The 21,904-nt window shown below is 34.6% G+C and overlaps 1 protein-coding gene across 2 annotated transcripts in view; it reads left to right on the forward strand.

The window, feature by feature from the left end:
- GRAMD1C (GRAM domain containing 1C) overlaps nt 1-21,904 on the forward strand; it is a 155,580-nt gene that overhangs the window by 17,464 nt on the left and 116,212 nt on the right. Inside the window, exons 1-2 of one of the 2 annotated variants that reach the window (XM_031959680.1) lie at nt 3,800-4,001; nt 18,932-19,078. In XM_031959680.1, the coding sequence (XP_031815540.1) occupies nt 3,819-4,001; nt 18,932-19,078 (330 nt within the window). In that variant the 5' untranslated portion in view covers nt 3,800-3,818. Of the gene's footprint in view, nt 1-3,799; nt 4,002-18,931; nt 19,079-21,904 lie in introns of those variants that run through there. The other variant, XM_031959681.1, reaches the window with a different exon arrangement.

Below are 21,904 nucleotides of genomic sequence, written 5' to 3' on the forward strand. Positions count from 1 at the left end.
AAGTCTTTTGCTTTTAAACCCTGGACAAGCTAGAAGCTGGCCAGGTTCCAGGAGCACGAGTTGGGATGGCTCCCAGGTATGTCTGGGCCTCTCCCTGCAGGGATTAAAAAAATGCTTTCTCTTTGTATCTGATGTTGTTTCTGATCAGTTAATTGGGAAAGAGGTCTTGTACCTGACCTGTCCCACACACTACTGTCTCAGGAATTTGGTTATCACTAATTAGCAGATTATCTCTCTGACAGTCAGCCATGTTTGTAGAAATATCCTAAAGCCAGAAGACTTTATAATCATTGACAGATTATTAGAACAAAAGAATTCTAAGGTCAGGGGAGCTCATCAATGCTGTTTCCTCTAGAAGCTGTACCCCATCAAGTTTACTGGTAGTTACCCTTTCTACATACTTATTTACCTCCTTAAAGAATGACAGTTATGATTTCTCTTTCCTATTACAGAAACAAGGTTGATCTCTCCAAAATATATTACACCATTATTTATCTTTTTGGCAGTTTTGACATTTATTATACATGCCATTGGTTTGCCAGATTTTTAAATTAACTTATCTCTTACTTAGTTTGGATTGAATTTTGTAAATTATAAATTTGAAAATAACATGATATTGGACATCTCATTTTAAAAAATATGGTCCCTGAAGCTTAAAGAGGCAGCTAAATGGCTGAATGGATAGAGCTCTGGCTCTGAAGTCAGAAAAACTTGAATTTAAATTCAGCTTCAGAGACTTACTAGCCATGTGATTCAGAACCAGTCAGTTTCTGTTTGATTCAATTTCCTCAAATATAAAGTGGGAATAAAATTGTTGGTGTTCAAAGGAAACTCCAAAAATGTTGGGGTTCTAGATCAGTGTCATGAGGTGTCTCAAAAGAATTTGCAGGCTTGGAGCCATCTCCAAGTCAAGAAGCACAATTTATTATAATTGTGACATCAATTGAGGCAGGCTAAATTCTAAAGGAATTTAGCAAAAAGCTAGAAGCAAGAAGATAATTCTATAGGAAAGAGGAACAAAGATCAGGTTCAAGTAACTGATATGCTAAAATTTGCTTAGAGGTACAATTGTGGAGTGCTAGAAATGGGGTTGCACCTATTAACTGAATTCTATGGCTGGAAGAGTATTAAATAGAACTGGAGCAGCTCCCATCATTGAATTCTATGGCTTACTGACCAACTGATTGTTCTCTGACAGCCAGCATTATTTGTGTCACTCCCAAGGTCAGGTAGCCTCAGGGTTTCTCAGAAATTACTATGTTCTCCCTAGAACTATACCTCATCAATATGAGCATCTATCTCTCAGGGATGTTTTGAGGATCAAATAAGATATTTTTTAAAAGTTTTTTTTTTTTTTAAAGCACATGGTAGATGCTATGTAAATGTAAGCTATTATTATTATCACAAAAGCCCTAAATTCAAAAGACATTGTTTCAGATATCAAGGAAGAAATATAAATTAGAAATAATGAGAAGTGGGGTTGAGAAACAGTAGTCAGGAGCGATACTGTTGAGGTTAGGAAGAGGGACCCTCAAAGATTGGGATTACAGACTAGTGTCTCGAGGTATCTCAAAAGAATTTGCAAGGCTTGAACCCATTTCCTTGTCAAGGGGCAAAGTTTATTGTAATTATAATGCCAATTACAAGTGGACTAAACTCCAAAAGAAATTAGCAAGTCCTAAGAAAGAGGACACCCCTTTATCCAGCTTTTTATCCTTGAAGTGCTAGTTCTATGGCCAGGAATAGTCTCCAGTATTTGAATCTCATTGACCAGATTACCACTGATCAGATTATCATTCAGCAATGAATTGAGGAGTAGTCCATTCAGAATCAGACAGATTGGGCATGGAAGCTTCCTGAGGCAGATTCCAAAATCAGAAGATTTAGGATTTGCTGACATTATTAGAACAGAAGCCCCACCGGAATCAGGGGACTTCAAATGCTATATTACATCAGTACCACATGACAAGGGGGAGGAGGTAAGGAAAAAGACATACATAGGGGACTGACCCAAAGGAAGGCATTGAGTATGGCAGTGAGTATAGGGAAAATTTACTCTCAGGGACATAACTGGGATTTCTCAGTGATGTGGGGAATGACAGTGCTCGTAGGGAGGATGTAGTAATAACCACGCAGCCTTGGGAGTGCCAGAAATAATGCTGGCTATCAGATAACAATCTGTTGGTCAATAATAACAAAGTTTACAATCTGAGACATGAAATTCATTAATGGGGTGCAACTCCACCTCTAAGCCCTAGATTCGGTACTCCTCAATTCTCCCTCTGCAACCACTCCTCAATTCAATTATAGGTGCACCTCTACCACTCAATTCTACCTCTTAGGCTATACAATTAGCATATCAATGACTTGAAGAACCTCATCTTTTTATCTTTTTCTATAAATTTATCTTCTTCTTGGTCTTTGCTAAATTCTATTGGAAATTAACCCCATTAGCAACATAATAAATCTTTGCCTTTAACTTGGAGACAAACTGAATTTACAAAATCTTTCTTCATTTTGGGACCCTAACACTGCAGGGGTGTCTATCTCAACAACAAGACATGGAAAGGTGAGGCTGTCCAAGAAAGTGGGCCTTAGAGGTGTGACATAACAGGTTTCTGACTACGATTTCCCCAGAGAATGCAACCATTGAGCTACACTAATCTCTTTCAGTGCATTGCCTCATCAATCAAATTGGTAATCTGCATCAGTATAATGCCCATCACATAGTAAGCACGATAAATGTTAGCTTTTATCTGAATATTCAGACACGAGCTGTGTGACCTTAGGCAAGTCAGTTTCACCTCAGTTCTTTTATAAAACGGGGTTAATATCAGAGTTGTGAGGATGAAATGAGCTAACATGTAAAAGTGCTACATAATTGCGAGCTATTATTATATGGCTCTGCGGTCGTGGCTTTAACCTCAGTCCCATCATGATTCAAGTCATTGCTGTTACAAAAAAAATCACATCATCCCCGTCATATTTGTCTCTATGCAGAATGTTCCAAAAGTCTCAACGGTGCCGTTTTAAAAATTATTAAAACCTTTCATCGTGTCTCACTCCATCTTGTTCCTTGGCCTAACAGCTCTCTCTCCTTCTACTCCCTCTTTCAATGAACAAAAACCCCCCAACATCCTCAGAGCCAATTAAGTATAATCAGAGAATTAATTTCCCCCCGACGAACAAGTGTTTTCTCTTCTTCCCCTTGGAGGAGAAACACCAAACCAAATTCTTGTGATAGATACGCAGTCAAGGACTCCCTCCCCGCATGAACCTTTTCCCTTCTTTCCATCGGAGCGACGTCCCCCTCTCACAAAGTAACATCCCACCCCCGTGTACAAGCATGTATTTCTCTTGTCTTCTAAAGGGAGGAAACTCCTCCCCCCCCCCAAAAAAAATCCTCGTAACAAATATGCGGAGTCAAAAAGGGATTTCCCCCCCTAAGGACAAGCGCTTTATCTTCTCCGGGCGGGAAAAAGCCAAGCCAACCAAGTTCTTCTCACCAACGGGCAGTCCCGCAGACAAGTCCCTGCGGAGGGCGGCTTCCGTAAGGGGGACACCTCCGGGGCGGGCGTGGAACTCGGGGTCCGAGGCGGCCGGGCACGGAGCGGCAGCGACTCTCAGCCGGGGGAGGAAAACAGACCCCGGGAAGCCGCAAGAGCGGAAGGAAGGAAGTAGAAGCTCGGAGGCCGCACGTGCCGCCAGACTGGTTCTCAACCGCCGCCGCTAGGGGGAGCGCGAGCGCCCACGTGCTCCGCGAGGGGCAGTCAGGGGGCCCGGCTCTACGAGGCGAGCTGAGAAGGGAAGCGGTAGAGATGCGCGTGCGCACACGCTTTCCCAATTGGAGGGTCACCTATGGGGCTTGTGTGTGGTGCGAGGGCGCGGGAGGCAGGGAGGATGGTAGTAGCGGCGGGATGATTCTCAGGGCAGGGGCGCCTGCGCAGTGCCGCCCGGGCAGGAGGAGGGCCGAGATGGAGGGAGCTTTGACAGCTCAGCAGGTAAGCGCGGGCTCTGGCCCTCGGAGGAGCCCAAGGCGCGGAGCCGGTGGGGAGCAGGGGCTTATTACTCTCTGGCTTTGAGTGTCCCCTTTGCCCTTCTTTTTTTCTTGTGATTCCCCGACTCCGCGCCCGTCTCCCCCTAACTCCCCCTTCTGTTTTCCACGTTTTCGTTTTGAAGAAGTGATTTTCTGCCCCAACTGACTGCCTTCCTCCCCCTTCTCCGTCTGCCCTCCTACGTCGGGCCCGCTGCCCGGATCTGGTTCTGATGTGACCCTTGCACTATCTACACCGTGTTGTGGTTGAAGAAAAAGTTCTAATCCTGAAACACTTAGATTTCACTTAAAAAGCATTTATCTGAATGTCTGCCATGCGCCGAGGACTGGGCTAGGTGCCAGGAAGTGGTAAGAAATAAAACTGAACTGAAAAAGCATCCATGTGCCCGCGCTGTGCCGGCTGGTGTTCAAGGTGATGTGGGTTTTAAAAAGAGACTCCAAAAAATATCGCGTTTAAGTTCGCACCGTGTTAAGGGTAGATAGGTGTCGGAGATGAGTTCGACCCCAGTTACTTATAAGCTGTGAGGAGACTCTGGACTAATCAACCATTTTTGCCTCAGTTTCCTCATCTGTAAAATGAGTGAGACGGAAATGGCAAAAACACTCCAATATCTTCCAAGAAAAGCCCAAATGGAGTTATGAAAAGTCGAATTGGATTGAACAACAAGTGTGCTAGCTTGGGGCGGAAAGAACAATAAAAAACAAAATAGAATCCTCAAAGCATTTAAGTGCTATGCTATATCTAAAGTCTTATGTTAAATGTGTAGGGAACGGGTAGTTTTAAAAACGATTCAAAAAAAAAGTTTAAGTAGGTCAACAAATTCAATGTGTCCAGAAAAACAAGTTCTTCATCTTTTTACCACTGCTGGTGCTCCCTTTGGATTTTCTTCTGTCAAATAGTTCTCCATAATCCTCTCCGTTATCCAGAAGAAATGGGTCTACTACTACATTGATGAAATCCCAAAATCTGGACCATTAAGATTAATTGATAATGTCACATGTTCTTCCTTCGCTAGGGCTACAGCAGTACACTCTGAACTATTCTTTGTATCTAACATCTATCTAGATTCTGTCTGCTCTGTATATATACTGCTTTGCTGCCCATTGTCCAAAACTTCATGACTTGCCAATAATATGATTCATACTTCACACAAATCCTCTGTTTTAGAATAAAGCTTCTTAAACTGTGGGTCAGGACCCCATATGTGGAGTTGAATAGCTGAATGTGGGGATCCAGAAAAATTTGACAACAGTAAAAAGCTTCAAATATTCCCAGATGTAGTTAGTTCTTTGTGTAAAACTAAACAAGCACATTAATCTAATTAGTATGCAAATTTGTGTTAATCTTTAATAAATGGTAAAATTATAGGTATATCAAAGAATTGTATTAGAATAAATTTCTTTATTTTTTATTATCAGTAAACATTTGCTTTATATGCTCATTTTATATGCCTATACACCCTGAGGAGACATAAACATTTCTCTGGTAAACTGGAAAAAGTTTAAAAAAAAACCCTATTATATACAATTGTAGCATTCATTGAATATGTTTTGCTCTTTTCTAACTCCTTGACTTTATTTTGCTTTTCTGAATTACTCATCTATAAAGCTGTTCAGAGGCAGTTGGTGATACAGGTCTAGAGCAGAGGAGAATTATTATGATTAGCTAGATCAGTATGAGAATCATCTTCAGACGTATGATAATTGAGCCCATAGTAGTTGTTGGTGAGTTCACCAAGTAGGATAATATAGAGGGAAAAGAGAAAAGGGCCTAAAACAGAGCCTGGAGGAACACCTAGAGGATTGTGACCTAGATAAAAATCTAGCAAAATAGTCTGAGGAGTGGTCAGACAAATAGTTACATAGAGTATCTAAGAAAATATGTTTTAAGTGTGAAAGGTTGCTGTGACGTCAACAAAATCAGGATTTCATCAGTTGGTCAGTAAACATTTTATGCAATGCCAGTTATATGCCTGCCATTGTGCTAAGCACTGGCGATACAAAGAGAAGTCAGAGACAAAACCTGCTTTTAAAGAGTTCACAGTCCAGTGGTGGAGATAACATGTAAACAATTATTTACAAACAATTTATGGGATAAATTGGAATTAATCAACAAAGGAAAGACACTAGATTAAGTAAGAGGGATCAGATCCCTTTATATAGAAGATGGGATTTTAAACTAGCTGGGATTTAAAGGAAGCCAGGCAATCCCAAGAAAGCTGATTTGTTTTCCTTTGCTACAAACATGTGTAGTCAAACTAGATAAATTCCGCCATTGGCTATATCTAGGAACAAATATCATTCTGCAACTTGAGTTCATCATTTTTCTATTAAGAGATGGGTGGCTGGCCTCATCACCAGTCCTCTAGAATCATGCATTGATCAGGGTTCACAAGTCTTTCAGAAGTGTTTGTCTATTATAAATTGTATAAATTTGTTTTCCTGTTCTTACTTGATATTGACATCAGTTCATAAAGTCTTTTTAGGTTTCTCTGAAAACAACCCTAGTATCATTTCTTTCTTTCTTCCCCCCATCCCAAAGACAGAATAGGTAAAACCTTATTTGAAGATTAATAATCATTTAAGATATTAATCTGAATTAAAGAATCATAGAATTTACTGTAATCTATATCTAATTCAAAATGAACAAATTAGATTTCTAAATCTGACAGAAAAAAATTTGTAACGAAACATGTTACTTGTTTTTAAAATTATTTCTACTGTGTGTTTGAGAGTATAAAACCCTACAAATGATAGTTTCAGTTATCTTCCAAAGATTTCACTTTACACATTGCTCAAAATAAGAATTAACATCAACTTTTTTGAAAAGTTAGTTTATTGCTGAAGAAAAGAAACTCAAATCTACAAATGATAAAGGTTGTCCTCTTCAAAAAATATGCTTTCCAAATAGAAGATGTATCTATAGAAGATACTTGACAGATCATTTTTCTGGTCATTTTGCAACTTCTGATTTAGTTTACAGACTTTTTTACCCACATCGTCAACATTTTTCAACAAATCTTTGCAAACAGATATCCGTTTTTGGAAGGATCTCCATTCTAATACCATTTTATGAGAATTAACTATTAGCTGGTTAATTATGTTCTACATTATTGTAATAAAATGGCCACATTGTTTAATTTCAGCATAAAATTGAGAAACTCATCAGTCCTGATTTCCAAGTTTTACTTTAATCAACTCTCCAAATTTTATGGCCTCTGCCTATTCTTTATCAGCATCCAGAATTTTTTGTGGGTCTCTAACATTAATAATTTCATTTTCCATCGTCTTTCTTTTTCATCATCAAAAGTTGTAGGGTTATGATTCTTTCATTTAGTAATTCTGTCATAGGATAAAAATCCTTTAAAAATACTTCTAGATTGTGAAATGCTATATATGAATTAAATTTATGGTATTTTCCTGTATCGTCATACATTGTTAAAAGTCTATATGTAGCTTCCTCTCTGCAGCTTTCCTTGCAATAGATTCATAATAAAAAAAAGCTCTGAATGTTTATTTCCTTTAGCAGTCTTTTTAGTTTCTTTCCATTTGTGGTTTGTACTGTTTTATTAGTTCAAGCAACTTCAAATCTGGACTTGTATCATCTTGATGAGCTGCCCTCATTAAAGATATATAGCCATTTTCATCTTGAGTATTTATTTCTGCTCCATGAGCAACAAGGAGAACAACAACCTAAGGGATGGCCTTCTAAAGCTGCATACATGGTCATACATTTTCTGCAAGTAACATTTGGATTAGATTTTCTTGAAAGTAACAGTTGTACCGTCTTTAAAATCTGATCCTCTGAAGCATGTAAAGTACATGCAGCTATCAAATAGTATATTGGTCTTTATGAAATGTTACATTAGTCTCTCTGTCCAAGAAGATAGTCACACACTACTCCACATTAGCAACATTAGCATAATATGTAAGAAGAATCCAGCTAAAATTAAAATTGGATTTCACACATTCCATAATTTAGAGTTTCTTCAACCAGTGAAGCATATCTTGAAGTGAAAGGTTTCTTAAAGTTTCATCCTTTCCCCCTCCCCCCAATCACTAATGAACTTTCGTTGTCAAAGGTGCCTGATCCTTGTACCCAATATCTCAGTAGTCCTCTTCATTATCGCTGCTCTTACTTCTACTTGCTAGGATTAAGCAACCTAGAGAAACCCATCATCTTTGACTAACCCATGTGCCTCCTAGACCTTGCCTCTTCTGCCCAGCACAGCTTCTTTTATTGTTTCTTACAAAGCAATAATATTTCAATACCTTCATATAACATAATTTGTTCAACCACTTCCCAGTTAAATGGGCACATTCATTAGTTTCTAGCTCTTTGCTTTACTTTTTGTATATGTGAATCCTTTTCTTTCTTTGATCTTAATAGGATATGAATCTATTATTTAAATTTCTATTACAACTGATGAAGATCCAGAAAAGAAAATTCTTGTTATCAAAGTCGTTGGCACTGTTTAAATGATTTAACATCAGAAATTTTTATCAGTGGAAATGACATTAAAGAATAGTCATTACCATTTGCTTTGACCTTTTCATCTGACTTAGCTAAAACCTTTCATATTTAGAATGAGTTGCTTGAGAGTAGGAACTAGCTTGATTTTCTTTTTGTATCCCAGTGCTTTGCTTATAGTAAGCACTTAATAAATGCATTTCCATTCATTTATTCATTTCATTCTTTCATTCATTTCTAAGTCAAAGGAATTCCACAATTTGATGACTTTTTGGCTGTCCTTAGAAAATGTCAATTTGTAGTTTTATCTGCAGTATATCAGTGCACTTTCTTTTTTACCTTGGCCTTGTTTAGCAATCTGAGTTTTTATATTATCAATGTTTTTATATTATCTTTAGATTATTTAGAGTTTTTATATTATCAAAGTTGTCTATCTTCTTTCATCCTTTTCTATCCTTTGTTTGTTCCCTCCCCTCCCCAATCTATAACTGTGAAAGATATCTTCTTCTTTACCCTTTGATTTATTTGTAGTGGAGCTAGTAGAATGATGAAAATAATATTGGATATTATTTTAAAACGCCGTTGGTAATCCAAAGAGAGCCACTTTAATTGGAAGCCAAATTGCAAAGGTTTGAAAAATGAATGGGAGGTGAGAAATTGGAGGCATTGAATGGATCACTGAATCGTTTAGATCTGCATTTAGAGCTGGAAGGTATCTGGAAGATTATCTAGTCCAACTCCCTCATTTTACAAATGAGAAAAAGAACATTAATGTGCCCTTGATCCCATCCCCTCTTCTCTTCTCCAGTAGATTACTCCCTTAACCATCCTCTTTCCTTCTTTCTACTCTTCACTCTTTTCTACTTGTTCTTTCCCAACTGCTTACTAATGTTCCCAAGTCTCTAATACGCTTAAAAACTTCCAATAGACTCCACAATCCCTTTAACCTATCTTCCTATATCTCTTGTTTCTTTCTCAATTAGACTTCTAGAAAAAAACTACCTAAATATATTGCTTCCACTTCCTTTTCTCTTTCACCCTAGTCTATGATCCCATTACTTAACTGAAACTACTCTCTCCAGTGTTGCTAGTGATCATGCTAATTGCTACATCTGATGGTTTTTTTTTTTCCTCAGTGGTCATCCTTTTTTTTCCCCAATATCAATGAATTCTCATTGTCAAAGATGTTGACTGAAATGAATGAATATCTTTCAAAATGTAAAATACTCAGATTGATAGGATAAGAAATAGTGAATTTAAATAGTCCATTCTCAGGAAAAAAAAAATTTGAGATATAAATGACTTCCTAAAGAAAATACATTAGACTAGATGGATTTATAGGTAAATCCTATAAAACTTATAAAGAACAACTAGTTCAAGAATTATATAAGTTGTTTGCAAAAATAGAAAAAGAAAGAGCCTATCAAATTTTTTCTTATAGCAAATATGTTTTTATAATCTAAGCAAGGAAAGAAAAGCAGAGAAAGAAAACATTAGAATAATATCTCTAATGAATAGTTATATAATTTTTTTTAAATAGAAAAAGACAGCAGCAATGTATCAGTATAATAAATACATTAGCAATGTATTTATAATTATAAGTTATGACCAGATTAGATTTATTCTAGGAATTCAGGGTTGGTTTAGTGTTAGAAAAACTGTAAACATGATAGACCATATTGGTAATAAAGAATAATTGGTTTTATAATTGTATCAGTAGATGCAGAAAAAACTTCACAATATGTAACACTTCTTTCTTTTTCATTTATTTATTTTTATTAAATAACTTTTTATTGACAGAACCCATGCCAGCATAATTTTTTACAACATTATCCCTTGCACTCACTTCTGTTCCGATTTTTCCCCTCCCTCCCTTCACCCTCTCCCCAAGATGGCAAGCAGTCCTATACATGTTAAATAGATTACAGTAGATCTTGGATACAATATATATGTGCAGAACCAAACAGTTTTCTTGTGGCTCAGGGAGAATTGGATTTAGAAGGTATAAATAATGTGGGAAGAAGAACAAAAATGCAAGCAGTTTACATTCATTTCCTAGTGTTCTTTCTTTGGGTGTAGCTGCTTCTGTCCATCCTTGATCAATTGAAACTAAGTTAGATCTTGTCTTTGTTGAAGAAATCCACTTCCATCAGAATACATCCTCATACAGTATCGTTGTTGAGGTATATAATGATTTCCTGGTTCTGCTCATTTCGCTCAGCATCAGTTCATGTAAGTCTCGCCAATCCTCTCTGTATTCGTCCTGCTGGTCATTTCTTACAGAACAATAATATTCCATAACATTCATATACCACAATTTACTCAACCATTCTCCAATTGATGGGCATCCATTCATTTTCCAGCTTCTGGCCACTACAAACAGGGCTGCCACAAACATTTTGGCACATACAGGTCCCTTTCCCTTTTTTAGTATCTCTTTGGGGTATAAGCCCAGTAGAGACACTGCTGGATCAAAGGGTATGCACAGTTTGATAACTTTTTGGGCATAGTTCCAAATTGCTCTCCAGAATGGCTGGATGTGTTCACAATTCCACCAACAATGTATCAGTGTCCCTGTTTTCCCACATCCCCTCCAACATTCTGCATTATCTTTCCCTGTCATTCTGGCCAATCTGACAGGTGTATAGTGGTATCTCAGAGTTGTCTTAATTTGCATTTCTCTGATCAATAGTGATTTGGAACACTCTTTCATATGAGTAGTAATAGTTTTAATTTCATCATCTGAAAATTGTCTGTTCATATCCTTTGACCATTTATCAATTGGAGAATGGCTTGATTTCTTATAAATTAGAGTCAATTCTCTATATATTTTGGAAATGAGTCCTTTATCAGAACCTTTGACTGTAAAAATGTTTTCCCAGTTTATTGTTTCCCTTCTAATCTTGCCTGCATTAGTTTTGTTTGTACAAAAACTTTTCAATTTGATATAATCAAAATTTTCAATTTTGTAGTCAATAGTGATCTCTAGTTCTTCTTTGGTCATAAATTCCTTCCTCTTCCACAGGTCTGAGAGGTAAACTATCCTATGCTCTTCCAATTTATTTATGATCTCATTCTTTATGCCTAGATCATGAACCCATTTTGACCTTATCTTGGTGTACGGTGTTAAGTGTGGGTCAATGCCTAGTTTCTGCCATACTAATTTCCAATTTTCCCAGCAATTTTTGTCAAATAATGCATTCTTATCCCAAAACTGGGGTCTTTGGGTTTGTCAAACACTAGATAATTAAAGTTATTGGCTGTTTTGTCCTTTGAACCTAACCTATTCCATTGATCAACTAGTCTATTTCTTAGCCAATACCAGATAGTTTTAGTAACTGCTGCCTTATAATATAATTTTAGATCTGGTACAGCTAGGCCACCTTCATTTGATTTTTTTTCATTAATTCCCTTGAAATTCTTGATCTTTTGTTTTTCCATATGAACTTTGTTGTTATTTTTTCTAGGTCATCAAAATAGTTTTTGGGAAGTCTGATTGGTATACCGCTAAATAAATACATTAGTTTAGATAGTATTGTCATCTTTATTATATTTGCTCGCCCAATCCAAGAGCATTTGATATTTTTCCAGTTAGTTAGATCAGACTTAATTTGTGTGGCAAGTGTTTTGTAGTTTTGCTCATAAAGTTTCTGATTTTCCCTTGGCAGATAGATTCCTAAATATTTTATACTATCAATAGTTACTTTAAATGGGATTTCTCTTTGTAACTCTGACTGTTGGATTTTGTTAGTGATATATAAGAATGCTGATGACTTATGTGGGCTTATTTTATAACCAGCAACTTTGCTAAAATTGTGGATTATTTCTAATAACTTTTTTGTAGAATCTCTGGGGTTCTCTAAGTATACCATCATATCATCAGCAAAGAGTGATAATTTGGTTTCCTCATTGCCTATTCTTATTCCTTTAATATCTTTCTCAGCTTTTATTGCCATAGCTAGCATTTCTAATACAATATTAAATAGTAATGGTGATAGTGGGCAACCTTGTTTCACTCCTGATATTATTGGGAATGGTGGCAGTTTGTCCCCATTACATATGATGCTTACTGCTGGTTTTGTAACACTTATTTCTATTAAAAACATTACATAGCTTCAGAAGAATTGGATGTATTGATTGCTTAAGTTTAGATTTTTGAACTACAATGGGAATACAGCCAAGGGTCTGCACTAAGTTTGGCACCAATTTGATTTCACCATTCTCTGGGAATGACTATAAGGATATGTAAGATGAGGTAAACCGTCTCAGATTGGAAATGCTGCCAACCAAAACCTTTGTGTTGATCAATAATGAGATTAAAGCAATATGTGGCTGCTGCACCTTTAGCTTGGAGCTGAAATAGAGAGGCCTCCTCTCAAAATAAACAAACTCATTTCCCAAAACATAAGAATAATGAATTATTCCTTAATATGGTAAGTAGTGACCTATCCAAAACCAGGAATTAGCTAAAGTAGAGAAAAAGGTCTCTCCAATAAGATAAAAGATGGAATAAGGTTGTTTATTCTTGGCCTTATTATTTATAGTTCTAGAAATGCTAGATTAAATAATTAAATAAGGTATATTGAATATACCTTATATTTATTTACAAAAAAAACCTAAAGAACAAACAAAAACCAAAATCCAAAACCTCCCCAACAACAATAAATAGAAAACCAATTTCATTAAAAATAGTATGTTTGGGACTCTACTTTCCAAGACACATAGGAGTTAAAAAAAAGAATACAATTACAAAACAATCTTGATAGAAATAAATCAGACTTAGATAATTGGAGAGAAGTTAGTTACTTATAATTTTACCATGCCAATAATAACATTATCTAAATCCATTTACAAATTCAATTATATACTAATCATACCATCAAAAGGTTGTTTTACATAACTAGAAAAAATAATATACTTCATTTGAAAGAACAAACGATCTTGAAACTCAAGGGAAATGATGAAAACAATTAGAAAGTAAACAGGCCTACCACTGCCAAATCTTAAACTATGAAGCAGTAATTATTAAAACTGGTACTGTTTTAAAAAAACAGCAGAGTTTGTTAATAGAATGGAATAGGCATATCTTGGAGCAAAAGAGCATAGTAGCATAATTTTTGTTAAGCCTCAGATTAGGCTCACTAACAAAAAGTCTTAGACAGGCTGGAAAGTGTTCTGACAGAAATGAGCATTAGTTTAAAATCTCACATATTATACCACAGTAAGTTCCATGGATATTTGACCTGGATCTAAAGGATCATGTCATAAATAAGTTAGAGGAACAGGAAAGACAATACCTTTCTATATTATCCTTTATGGATCAAGGAAGAGTTCTTGATCAAAGGATAGCAAAAGTATGACCGGAGATAAAATGAAAATTGAAATATTTTTGTATTTATAAACTTTTATATAAGAACAGAAAGCATTTCTTAATAGTGAAATGGTGTAATACATAACTAGACAAAATAATACATTTCATAATATATTTGAGCACTTCTCAAAAGAAGAAAGATAGCTATCAAGAACCATATGAAAAAAATGCTACTATCAGATTAAAAGAACTCAATCTTATTCATCAGATTGACAAAAATCACAACAGAAAAAAATGTCAGTTGTTGGAGGGGTTGTGGGAACACTAAAATGATATGAATTGCTCCAGCCATTTTGAAAAGCAATTTAGAACTATACTCTAAATTTTACTAAACCATGTATAACTGAAACATAATAGGCTTTATATAAATGGTAACTATTATTATTAATTATTACTTGCTTTAACTTAATGATGCCATTGCTAGGGATTTACTCTAAGAGGTCAAAGAAAGTAAAAGATGTACAAAGCAAAAATGTACAAAATTTTCCATAATAATATTTTTAGTTGTAACAAAGAAATTGAAACAAAGTATCTGCCAATCACTTGGGAAATTACTGGACAAATTATGATATGTGAATCAGCTAGAATATTTATGAAATGAACAGCTTCATAGAAATATAGAAAGACTTATATAAATTAATTTAGAATGAAATGGACAAAACCAGAACAATATGTATGACAACAATTTGTATTTTTTAAAGAAAACAATTTTGAATGACTCAAGAATTAAGAGCAATACAATCTGACCACAATCCCAGAATACCAATAGTGAAATATCATCCTTCCTTGACAGTGAGGCAGTGGATTAGAGGTGCAGAAGAAAGCTTACATTTTCAGACATGGCCAATGTGGTACAATTCATTTTGTTTGTTCAATATACAGGAAAGCTTGTGTTTTTGTTTTTTTTTAATGTGAAGTTGAAAGGGGGGAGTTGGGAAATGAAGTGACTAGTTTTAGTGATGCCAAAAAGAGAAGAAAAGGAAAAAAAATAATTGAAACATTTTTAAAATTCACAGAAGAGAATAGAAAGTTCAGGGTAAGATGCAGATAAACAGGACTGCTTTGAACCTAAAGTATTCAACTTGTTATGTACTTTAATGTTTTTACTTAATAGTATTTTATTTTTTCCAATTATATATAAAGATAATTTTCAACATTCTCACTTGTAAGATTAAATTCTAATTTTTTTTCTCTTTCTCTTTCCTCCCTCCTCCCTTTTCTGTCCCCAAGATAGCAAGCAAACTGAAATAGGTTATATACATACAATCATTTTAAACATTTTTTCCATATTAGTCACGTTATGAAAGAAAAATTAAAACAAAAGAGAAAAACCATGAGAAAGAAAAAACAATACAAAAAGGAATGCTTTGATCCTCATTCAGTCGCCATAGTTCCCTATGTCGATGTGGATGGCATTTGTTCTATAAGAAAACATGTACAGGTTGATTTCAGAAAAGCCTGCAAAGATTTAAATGAACTGATGCTGAATGAAGTAAGCAGAAGCAGGAGAACATTGTAAATAATAACAGCAAAATTGTGTGATAATCTAGTATAACAGACTTAACTCTTTTCTGCAATATAGTGATCCAAGACAATTCCAATAGGCTTGGGATGGAAAAAGCCATCTATTGGCAAAAGGAGAAAAGGATGGGAAAAGATAAGAGATGGTATCATTGGAAGCAATAAATATAAGCATAGACAGACTTAATGAGATAGTGAAGGACAGAAGGGCTTAGAGTGCTATAATTCATTGAGGGCACAAAGAATTGAACATGACTGAACAACAACCCCTTAGAATTGTGAGGAAATATGAAATTTGTGTATTGTGCAAAATCATATAAATATGAGTATTATGAGCTGATGCTCATAGTGATGAATTTTGATACTAAGAATAGTTTACATGATACTTAGCATCTTTTCTTAAAAATGGTGGGGAGTAGTTACCTGTTTTTTGTTTTTTTTTTTTTAATGGTCACTATCACTTTATTTTTATTATTTTTTTTATTTATTTAATAGCCTTTTATTTATAGGATATATACATGGGTAACTTTACAGCATTAACAATTGCCAAACCTCTTGTTCCAATTCTTCACCTCTTACCCCCCCCCCACTCCCCTAGATGGCAGGATGACCTGTAGATGTTAAATATATTAAAATATAACTTAGATACACAATAAGTATACATGACCAAAACATTATTTTGCTGTACAAAAAGAACCAGACTCTGAATTATTGTACAATTAGCTTGTGAAGGAAATCAAAAATGCATGTTGCATAAATATAGGGATTGGGAATTTAATGTAATGGTTTTTAGTCATCTCCCAGAGTTGTTTTTCTGGCATAGCTAGTTCAGTTCATTACTGCTCCATTAGAAATGATTTGGTTGATCTCGTTGCCAAGGATGGCCTGATCCATCAGAACTGGTCATCATCCAGTACCGTTGTTGAAGTATATAACGATCTCCTGGTCCTGCTCATTTCACTCAGCATCAGTTCGTGTAAGTCTCTCCAGGCCTTTCTGAAATCATCCTGTTGGTCATTTCTTACAGAACAGTAATATTCCATAATTTTCATATACCACAACTTATTCAGCCATTCTCCAACTGATGGACATCCATTCAGTTTCCAGTTTCTAGCCATTACAAAAAGGGCTGCCACAAACATTCGTGCACATACAGGTCCCTTTCCCTTCTTTATAATCTCTTTGGGATATAATCCTAGTAGTAACACTGCTGGATCAAAGGGTATGCACAGTTTGATAACTTTTTGAGCATAGTTCCAAACTACTTCTCAAAATGGTTGGATTTGTTCACAACTCCACCAACAATGCATCAATGTCCCAGTTTTCCCGCATCCCTCCAACAATCATCATTATTTTTCCTGTCATCTTAGCCAATCTGACAGGTGTGTAGTGGTATCTTAGAGTTGTCTTAATTTGCATTTCTCTGATTAATAATGACTTGGAGCATCTTTTCATATGACTAGAAATAGTTCCAATTTCTTCATCTGAGAATTGTCTGTTCATATCCTTTGACCATTTTTCAATTGAGAATGGCTTGATTTTTTATAAATTAGAGTTAATTCTCTATATATTTTGGAAATGAGGCCTTTATCAGAACCTTTGACTGTAAAAATATTTTCCCAGTTTATTGCTTCCTTCTAATCTTGTCTGCATTAGTTTTGTTTGTACAAAAACTTTTCAGTTTGGTATAATCGAAATTTTCTATTTTGTGATCAGTAATGATCTCTAGTTCTGCTTTGGTCATAAAGACCTTCCCTTCCACAGGTCTGAGAGGTAAACTATCCTATGTTCCTCTAATTTATTAATAATTTCATTCTTTATGCCTAGGTCATGAACCCATTTTGACCTTATCTTGGTGTACATGCGTAAGTATGGATCAATGCCTAGTTTCTGCCATATTAGTTTCCAATTTTCCCAGCAATTTTATCAAACAGTAAGTTCTTATCCCAAAAGCTGGGATCTTTGGGTTTGTCAAAGACTAGGTTGCTATATTTGTTGACTGTTTTGTCCCTTGAACCTAATCTATTCCACTGATCAACTAATCTATTCCTTAGCCAATACAAAATAGTTTTGGTAACTGCTGCTCTATAATATAATTTTAGATCTGGTACAGCTAAGCCACCATTATTTGATTTTTTTCATTAATTCCCTTGAAATTCTTGACCTTTTGTTTTTCCATATGAACTTTGTTGTTATTTTTCTAGGTCATTAAAATAGTTTTTGGAGTCTGATTGGTATAGCGCTAAATAAATAGATTAGTTTAGGTAATATTGTCATCTTTATTATATTTGCTCACTATCCAAGAGCATTTAATATTTTTCCAATTGGTTAGATCAGACTTAATTTGTGTGAAAAGTGGTCTGTAATTTTGCTCATAAAGTTTCTGATTTTCCCTTGGCAGATAGATTCCTAAATATTTTATATTATCAGTAGTTACTTTAAATGGAATTTCTCTTTGTAACTCTGACTGTTGGATTTTGTTAGTGATATATAAGAATGCTGATGACTTATGTGGGTTTATTTTATAACCAGCAACTTTGCTAAAGTTGTGGATTATTTCTAATAACTTTTTAGCAGAATCTCTGGGGTTCTCTAAGTATACCATCATGTCATCGGCAAAGAGTGATAATTTGGCTTCAGTAGTTACCTGTTTTAAGAGTATCATAAAAATGTTTGAAATACAAATGTTGTTTGAAGGTAAGTATCTTCAAGTTTTAAGTTAATCAAGAGCATTCACTTATGTGAAGGGCCTTATTCTCTAATAGTGGATGAGCACTAGAATTTATGATGCTTAAATAAAAAGCATAATAGAAATTTAAATATACAGATTTTAATAATAGGTTTTCTAATTTAATGTGTTACTGACTCTACTTCAGTTTATTCTTTTCAAAGGACAGCAGCAAATATTCTGTATTCTGTATTCTGGTGGGAAAGTAGATAAAGAGTGGTGGTAGTGCCAGAACCCTTGCTTTTGTATACTATAAATGGACAGAATTTCTGGGGCTAGGGCACATAGCAGCACATGGTCTAAAAATTAATCCCTTCTGTTCTTAATCTTGAAGGAAAAGAGAAGCAATTCTTAAACAACTGTATTTTTGTTTTATTTTGGTAATACCTTTGTTGTTTTTTATTATAATGTTTTAAATTTTGTATTTTATCATCATAGGTAAATAGAATAAGTACAACAATGATATTGCTTTTAATTCTTAAGAATAAAGATATGGTATTCTTTTTAAATTAATTGTTTTCAATTAACCAAAATCTGTCTTTTCTCCTACCTACCACCCTCCAACAAGCAACTGAAAAAAAAATAACAAATCCTCATAACAAATATATATCAAGTAAAGCAAATTTCTACATTAGCAGTGTGATGGTGTCCTTCTGAAAGCAACTCGTTTTTGGAAATTGATTATTTTGTTTTTTAACACTAACATGAAATTAACTTTATTTTATTTTATTTTATTTTACTTTTGCTACATTACATTAAGTACTTATTTTTGGTTCCTGTTCACAGACGATACAAGAAGATACTGTCTTTATCAGTGAGCTACTGGAAGATGTGGAAGAAAAACTCAGTCCAGCTGTAGAAGAAAATAGTATAACGGCAATTAAGAAACAAGGCACTAATTTATACAATCGGAGCACTGACTGGAGCTTTTGGGTAACTCAGCAGGTTTTTCTCCATCTTATTATTAGTTTTTTCATAATTTGTTATCTTTAGACAGAAGTTTATTTAATATTCCTCTGTGGATATGGTGCCTTAATTTTATACTTAGGTTTTAAAGTAAATTGTATGTGGTTGCCAAGATAGTTCTCAGAATGATAATCTTTACTATTATTCTTTGGCCACTAGACTGTGCTGTTGTCTTCTTTGATGTTATGGGAAATCATCTGCTTAAATTTCCTCCCAAGGAAACTATATACCACAGACCAGTAATCTTGATATGCTGTCATTTTCTGCATATACCAGAAATGAAATTTATATACAAACTCTATTTCTCTGTAATATTAGTAAGAAACTTATTTTAAATAGTTCTTTTGATTTTAAAAGATTTCCTAAAAAAGAATGTGTAACTTTATAACATAAAAAATAAACTTGGGATTAGGCGTTTCAGATTCTATTTGTATGACACTGATGAAAATACATAACCTAGAAGTGCCTCTGGTTTCTTTCTCAGGGGTAAAATGAGAATATAGTCTGTTGGTCAGGTACATTGAAATCCTTCCCTATTTTGTGGGCCGGAATAAAACATGATTGCTATTCATATAACTTTTTGTTATAATGGAGTCATTACTTTTCTCTACCAGTATTTTTGGTGGTTGCAAAATAGTCTGTTAAAAACCTGTTTCAACACATTTCTTATGCCAAAACAAATTATATGTCATTATGAAGAAAACTTTTTTTGTGTGTGTTAAAGAATAAAGGGAACATTGTTGTTCAGTTTTTCAGTTGTCTCTGACTCTTCATGACCCCCTGGGCCAAAATGTGCCAGGCCTTCCATCTTTCATTGTCTCCCAAAATCTGTCCAAGCTTATCTTTGTTGCTTCCATTATACTACCTATCCATATCACCTGAAGTCTATCCAAGCTTATATTTGTTGTTTCCATTATACTACCTATCCATATCACCTTCTACCATCCCCTTTTCCTTTTGCCTTCAAACTTTCCCATCATCAGAGTCTTTTCCAATGAGTACTGTCTTCTCATTATGTGGCTAAAGTATTTCAGCTTTACTTTTTGTCCTTCCAGTGAATAATTAATTTCTATGCTGCTGTTAATTTTTTTTGTTGTTTTTTTGTATCTGCTTCTTAGAGGTGTACCTTGTACATTGTAGTCACTTAATAAATGTTGAATTGAGTCAAAGATAGTCTTTTAGGGGTAATGTATACTTAATGATATGATTTATTTTATAATTTGGAAAGATTAAGAAAGTGAAAATATTCATAATATGAATAGGACTAAGAAGTAAAGATTGGTTCATATCTATGCACAGTTGTAACTTCAATTTATTGAAGTATCATTATGATGTTTAACCTTTAAATGACTGTAAGCTTAACTCTTCCTTCCCCATGAGGCTTCCAATTATGAGGTAAAATTTTAAGATATATAAGTATGATGTAAAATAGTCACTGATCTTAAAAGTCATCTCAACTATCTTTTTAATTATATTTTTTGTTTTTAGAATAACTAGCTTACTATTTTGTCCCTTGTCTTGGGAATTGTTGATGCTTTTAATAGCCTTTATTTCATTTTAATTTTTTATAATTATATTTTACTTTAAAATTGATTTAAAAAATTTTGAGTTCCCAGTTCTGTCCTCCAGCTCTCCTCCCATCTATTGACAAGACAGGAAATATGATACCAGTTATTCATTTGAAGTCATCTAAAACATTTCCATATTAGTCACGTTGCAAAAACAACAACAACAACAACAACAAAAACATGACAATTTAAGTGAAAAAAATATGCTTTAACCTGTTCTCAGTGCATCAGTTCTCTCTCTGTATGAAGATAGCTTTTTTATGAGTCCTTTGGAATTTTCTTGGATCCTTGTATTGATTAAAGTGTCTTAAGTTCTTTGCAGTTGATCATCATTACACTATTTACAGCCTATATATATAGGCTGTAAATAGTGTAATATATATATATATATAGTGAGTTTTTGTGGTATTTTTATTTTTTAATAATAGTAATAATAATAATAATAGCTTTTTACTTTTCAAAATACATGCCCACATACACCCTTGTAAAACCTTGTGTTCTATCTTCCCATCTCTCCCCTCCCCAAGACAGCAAGTAATCCAATATAGGTTACATAGGTGCAGTTCTTCAAAATATATACACATTTATCATGTTGCACAAGAAAAATCAGATCAAAAAGAAAAAAAATGGGGAAAAAAGAAAAGTGAACAACTACAACAACAAAGGTGAAAGTACTATGTTCTGATGCACATTCAGTTCCCATAGTCCTCTCTCTGGATGAGGATGGCACTTTCTATCACAAGTCTTTTGGAATTGGCCTGAATCACCTCATTGTTGAAAAAATCCATGTCCATTACAGTTGATCATCACATAATCTTGTTGCTGTGTGCAATGTTCTCTTGATAGTACTCTTTTTTTGATTTACATTCCATTTCTTTTTTTCCTAGTAAATTTATTTATTTTTAATGCACATTATTTTATGAATCATATGGGAAAGGAAAATCAGAACAAAAAGGAAAAACCATGGGAAAGATAAAAAAAGAGAAAAAAAAGTAGACATAGCATGTGTTGATTTATATTCAATCTCTCAAAAAAGTTCTTTTTCTGGATGCAGATGGCATTTTCTGTCCAAAGTCTATTGGGATTGTTTTGTAGGTTCTATTGACTTCACTTAGCATCACTTCATGTAAGTCTCTTCAGGCCTTTCTGAAATCAACCTGTACAGCCTAATTTTTTTTTTTTTAAATGTGTAATAACAACTTGAATTTTGAGGGCTGCCAGCAGG

This window comes from Sarcophilus harrisii, chromosome 3, assembly GCF_902635505.1.
Source record: "Sarcophilus harrisii chromosome 3, mSarHar1.11, whole genome shotgun sequence".
In the NCBI taxonomy this organism is placed as follows: Eukaryota; Metazoa; Chordata; class Mammalia; order Dasyuromorphia; family Dasyuridae; genus Sarcophilus; species Sarcophilus harrisii.